At 64.2% G+C, this 5665-nt stretch overlaps 1 protein-coding gene across 1 annotated transcript in view; it reads left to right on the top strand.

Moving 5' to 3' along the window:
- Positions 1 to 335: 335 nt before the first annotated feature.
- Positions 336 to 5665, top strand: part of MYO18B (myosin XVIIIB) — a 128339-nt gene continuing 123009 nt past the window's right edge. The window contains exons 1-5 of the mRNA XM_019538671.1: positions 336 to 545; positions 1951 to 2106; positions 2517 to 3194; positions 4172 to 4238; positions 4779 to 4891. Of these exons, the coding sequence (XP_019394216.1) occupies positions 507 to 545; positions 1951 to 2106; positions 2517 to 3194; positions 4172 to 4238; positions 4779 to 4891 (1053 nt within the window). The 5' untranslated portion in view covers positions 336 to 506. The remainder of the gene's footprint in view (positions 546 to 1950; positions 2107 to 2516; positions 3195 to 4171; positions 4239 to 4778; positions 4892 to 5665) is intronic.

Here is a 5665-nt window from a genome sequence, read left to right as displayed (position 1 = left end):
AGTGCTCGAGCACCCAGAAGCGGGCTGGGCACGTGGGCGCTTCCCCGCTCCCCCGCCCCGCGCCCTCGGGCCGCTGCGGGGCCGGCAGCGATGCCCCGGCCGCCCTCCTGGCGGCACGGCCCCCTTGCAGTCGTCCCCAGCGATGCCCTGACCAGCTCGGGCGGGCGCAGGCTTCATTACCCTGCGGGCTGCCGGAAGCTCGCAGGGCCTGGCTCTCGCCCTGGGCCCGGGGGCATCGGGTTTCCTACCCGGCGGCTTGCCGCCTGCCCGGGGGCGCCCGCAGGCTCCGGGCTCAGGCGGCGCCGTGCCGGCTGCGACGCGCCGTTGGGTCACTTGTCTCCTGCATTTATGACCCGGTGACTAACGACATCTCTGTTTCTCTCTCCTTCCCCCCGTGTGCTTGCGCGGTCCCACGTGCAGTTCCATGTGTCATTTGTCTCCATAAATCATCCTTCCTTGTATCCCACCGAAGCATCCCAGTCCATCCGACCCACCACGGCATCAGCATGGCCATCTCATCACGCCTCGCACTGTGGGAGCAAAAGGAAAGTGAGGACGTGTGCGTCGCGTGCCCGAGCCGGGGCAGCTCGGCGCGCCTAGCGGGAGGGAGGGGAGGCTCGGCAGGGTGAAGGGCAGCCATGGGGGCACGTGCTCGGCTCTTTATTCCTCTGCTGTCATTTTCCCCCGGAAGATTTGGCATTGCACAGTAAACGCTTGCACGCCTCTCCCGCCACTGTCCCGCCGCCCCTTGCGGGTGCGCTCGCTTCTGGCTTGCAGGGAGGTCGCTTCTGTGGTGCTGCTTTTGCTCTCCTGCCTGGAGAAAGTCGGCCGCTCGTAGCAAACCCCAGGTTGAAAGAGCCGGTCGGTGTGCTTGGATAGTGCGGTAGGGGCCAGGCCGCGAGTGGGTCCGGGCGGGGGGTTTGGCTGAAGCTCCCCGCCGCCTCCTTCCAGGGCCGCACCTCTAGCCCCATGAAGTGTTTTCCAAGCGCTGAAAACAGCCAAGGGAGAGTGTCTGTGAGTGTCCACAAAGGCCACGTCCCCTGTGCGGGGAGCCCGGAGCCTGCCGGGAGAGACTCGTGCCCATCCGATGTCGCGAGGAGGTGACGATGCTTTGCAGCGGCCTGGGTTTGCCTCCAAAGCTGGCAACAAAACCGCTTGATCCCTGCTCAGGCTTCGTCTTCTGGGTTGCCCGAAGCTTGGCACTCCCCTCCAGGACAACGGGTACCAATTCATCCGCCCCTTCATCATGCCAATCAATTCAAGTCAAACAAAGAATAAGAAAATAGAACTGCATCTCGTTCTGGATGAAGTTTGGGCGGAGCGGGGAGGGGAGGGGTGGGGGGAAGGATGCCGGAGACCTCTCCCCGGGCGCAGCTGCAGTGATGAGAGCCAGAACAGGAGAGTGAGCTAACGAGACGCCGGCGGGTTTGCGCTGGCGTGCGAAGCAGACCGCGCCGGCCAAGTCCGTGCCAGGGGCATTTTGGAGGCGCCGAGGGGAGTTTCTTTGCTCGTTGGCTGCCGGGCTGCTCGCTGTGCTTCTGCAGAGCTGCCTTCTCCGGGCTTCAGCGCAGCGGGGAGGCTTTCCCTGAAGGGCCTTCCACTGTTAAAGATATTGGTGTCGCTCTCCCGGCCTTCGGGGCAAAGCTTGCCCCCCGCGCTGTCTGTACGGGGCTTGCCCCAGCTCTCCCACCTGCGCCTCTGCAGCCTGCTGTTCGCAGGCGAGCTTGGAAACTGCATGGGGGGCAGGTCCCGAGCCACGGGCCGTTCATCTTTTAATTCAATTAGTCGACGTTTTTTAATCTGATTGATTAAAAAATGCTCCGTGACTGTCCCTGGGTGTCTCCCTTCGCTGCCCCGGTGCGACTAACGGCTCCCTCGGTGCGGTCCTTTGTCGAGGACTCTGGTCGGGCCCCGGGTCCTCCTCAGTGACACCCTTGCCTGTGCCCGCAGATCCGGGAAGAGGACCGGAGCCCGCGGCCTTCCTCGCCCCCTCTGCTTTTCTCCGTGATTCCCGGCGGGTTCATCAAGCAGCTGGTTCGGGAGACCGAGAAGGAGTCGAAGGGAGTCAAACTGAAAGAGAAAATCCAGCTGCGTGAGCAGGAGGATGTAAGTAGCAAGCGGAGCTGGGAGGGGGGTCTGTCCCGCATGGCGCCCTCCGGTCGCTGGCCGCGGGGTTGTGGCTTCGGCTTTGGCGGTGCTGGGGGTGCTTTGGGCCTGCGAGGGGGCCACTGGGAAGCACTCCTGGTCTGTTCAAGTGACTTGCAGACCTGGGTGTCTTGGTGGGTCGCCCGGGCGCATTTGGCTAGGTTGAATTAGGACTTGGGCTCATCGGGGTGCTGCCCTAGGATGGCAGTAGGGACATCTCGGCCCACGGGTGCGGAGGGAGCTATTCCCCTAAACCCCGTGTCCTCCCTGGGCGAGGCTGGACCTACGCCCGTGCAGAAGCTGTGGCACGAGAAGCTGGGCAGGGCCGGTGCTGCCAGGGTCGTGCTCACACGCTCCGCTTTTGTCCCTAGCCCCTGGGGAAGTGCGACGACAGCTCAGCGCAGCCGCTGGCTCGCCAGGCCCGGGACATCCTGCAGGTCGGAGGGACGATGGGGAGCAAAGGAGAAGTGCTGCAGAACGGCCTGAACGGGGAGAAGCACGAGGAGGGGGTGGCCGCGCCGCTCCCCGCCAGGAAGACGATGCCCTTCAAGAGAGCCGTGGGGAGGGCCAGCCTCAAGAAACCCACCCCTCCTGCGCCCGAGACGGCTCAGCCCGGGAAGGCCCCAGGCCAGGAGCACCAGAGCAAAGGGGGCAGCCCCCCGGCCGCTGCGCAGAGACCGGGCAGGGGGCTTCAGCGCTGCCCCGAAGGGCGGGGGAAAGAGGGGGAGGCACCGGGGAAGAAAGGCCTTGAGACCGCGAGGAAAGAGAAGCAGCCGCCCCGGACCAAGGCAGGGGTCAAGGGGGAGCTGGGAGGGGTCGAGAAGGAGATGGAAGACGTTAAGAAAGGGGCTGGGGAAAGCAAGAAGGAAGCGGGCGTCCGGAAAGGGCCGGGGGAAGCAGGAGGCGAGGAGGAGCGGGAGCTGAGCAAGGAGGTCGCGCAGGAGCCCGGGCCAGGCAGGATGGACATCCAAGAGGATCCCGAAAAGGTCGAGGGAGAAGCAGAGGAGATGGAGGAGCCTGGAGCCAGCCCGGACTCCGACACGGCGAAGGTGCGCCTGTGTCCGTGGCCTGCTCTCTGGCTGTCCCGCGCCCCACCGCGAGCTTGGACCCGGGCCCCTTTGCTGCGCGCCCCACGCGAGCGGCCACGGTCCCGGGTCCGCGGGAGCTGCTTGGCCGCAGATCCGAGGGGGCGATTGCAGCGCTGCCGGGGCCGGTGCGCGGGTCCGGGGAGGAGGCTTTTGTGCCACCCCATTGCCTCTCCGAGGCCGCGAGAAGCCGAGTCCAGCACTGGGCAGCCTGGCCAAGGGAGCGGGGAGGTCTTCCATGCATTTGCCTTTTCCTCTTTCTTTTCTGGGCATTTTTCTTCCCCCCACAGCAGCAGGGAGGAGCAAGGGGCCTTGCTGTAGCTCAGGACTTGGCTCTGCACGGGCGCCGCTCTCCTGACCTTGCACGCAAGATTGCTAGCGGGGGGAGGGTGTTCTCCCATGCAGACGGGGGGTTCGCTTGCCCCAAAGCCTAGCACAGCCACCTGTGCCGCTGAGCTGCATGCAGGCTTGCGGTGGTGGTCGTCCTCTCTCTCTAAGCCCCAAAGGTCTCCACTTGTGCCCTCCCCCACGGACGCGCGGCTCCTGGGTGCGACGCCACTCATCAAACCCAGTGGCGGGGGCTGAGGAGGAAATGTCAGGAGTGCACAAGTCTCTGATCAGCCAGGGCTAGATTTGGGTGCAAACACCCTTATGAAATAGCATGGGGAGCAGATCTGCTTGGAGGATCACCGGGAGGGACCCACTGGCTCCCTTCCCCGGTGCAGGCGTCCTGGAGCCGGTGTCCGCTCTTTGTGCACAGGACCGTCCTGGGCAGAGCACAAAGAAGTTGATTAGTGACCAGTGATGATAAAATCACTTGTGTCTGGAGCGTGCAACTTGCTCACGTGCCGAGGGCTGGCGCTGTAGCTTGCAGTTGTGTGTTTTCCTGGGTGGGGAGAGTTCATCGGCTGGGGCCGGACTCTGGCTCTGCTTCCCTGCAGGCTCATGACGACGTGTGGTACGAAGCGGAGAAAGTCTGGCTCGTCCGGAAAGACGGATTCACGCTCGGTAACTTCTGCGGCTCGTTGTTTGCCCTTTTCTGGGAGACGAGGCTTCGGGGGGTGTCAGACCTGGGGCTGAGAAGGAAACGTTCCTGCGGGAGTTTATTACTGACCACAGGGCTGCTTTGGCTGAAGAAACTGGCACGGGAGGGGAGTGATGGGACCGAGGGCAAATTGCAGCACGGCCGTCCCTATGTTACCCTGCTCGGGGCTCTCCCGGGAGCTGTGGCCCACACGCAGGTGGAGGACAGGTTGCAAGGCTCTTCTTTGCCACTCGATCCAGCCCCTGTGGGCTGCCCTTTAAAGGTGCACAGCTTAAATGGACCCTGCAAGTCATAGGAGCTCCCGCGGACCAGCAGGAGACTCTGCTGCCTCGCTTGTCCCCATGTGTGAAATGGGGTTAATGCTTGGGGGAGGGGTTGGAAATGGAGCGACCGTCAGCCGGGGCAGGAGGGCCCAGCGGAGCCAGGCCTGCGCGAGGGGGCGAGAGCGGAGAGTCGGCCGCACCGTCGTTAGGGAGGAGCTCATTCCCGAGTGTCTCCTGCAGCCACGCAACTGAAGCCGGACGTGGGGACCCCGGAGCTGCCGGCGGGGAGGGTGAGGGTGCGCGTGGAAGCTGACGGCACGGTCATCGAGGTGGATGAGGAGCACGTGCATCGGGTGAGTCCCCAGGCCCGAAACCCCACAGGCTCCGTGTGCCGCCCGCGCTGGCCGCACCATCAGACGGGGCTGGGAGGGGGTCTTTTTACCCAGCACATGCTGCAGCAGCCCCTCCGCTCTGTCAAACCGGCATCTCCTGATGTCTCAGCCCCTTCTGGCCGCTCACTAAATGGACCCTGCAAGTCATAGGAGCTCCCCCTGACCAGCAGGAGACTGCTGCCTCACTTTTCCCATCTGTGAAATGGGGTTAATGCTTGGGGGAGGGTTTGGGATGAAACTATTGTCAGCCAGGGGCAGGGCAGGAGAGGAGCTCCCTAGCCTGTCGCAGCCATTCCCTGTCCCGCCTTGCCAGGCCTGCTCCCTCCGCAGCCTTCTGCTTCGGGGCCCTGGTTTATTCTTTGTTGAATTTTTCCACCTCCAGGCCCAGGTGAGTTCCCGCGTGTCTGGAAGGGGCTGGCGCACATTGTGTTAGCAGCACTAGCAGGTCCCCTCTGGGCCTGCCCCTCTGGGCACATCTGGTTCACAGCCGGAGGAGGCACCTGTGGGCAGTGGGCTGCCAGCTGCGAACCACTGGGCCCGGTGAGGAGGGAGCGTAGTCGGCACGGCCAGGCCAGGGGCGTCTCATGCATTCTTCTCTCTGCAGACCAACCCCTCCAGCCTGGATTTTGCAGAGGACGTGGCGGCGCTGATCAGCCCGAACGAATCGAGCGTCATCAACACACTGCAGCACCGGTACCGGTCTCAGCTCAGCTGCACGTACGCGGGACCCAGCCT

This window comes from Crocodylus porosus, unplaced genomic scaffold, assembly GCF_001723895.1.
Source record: "Crocodylus porosus isolate Cpor-Errol unplaced genomic scaffold, CroPor_comp1, whole genome shotgun sequence".
Classification (NCBI taxonomy): Eukaryota; Metazoa; Chordata; order Crocodylia; family Crocodylidae; genus Crocodylus; species Crocodylus porosus.
Note: the sequence above shows the minus strand (reverse complement) of the source record. Positions and strands in the feature narration are given on the sequence as shown.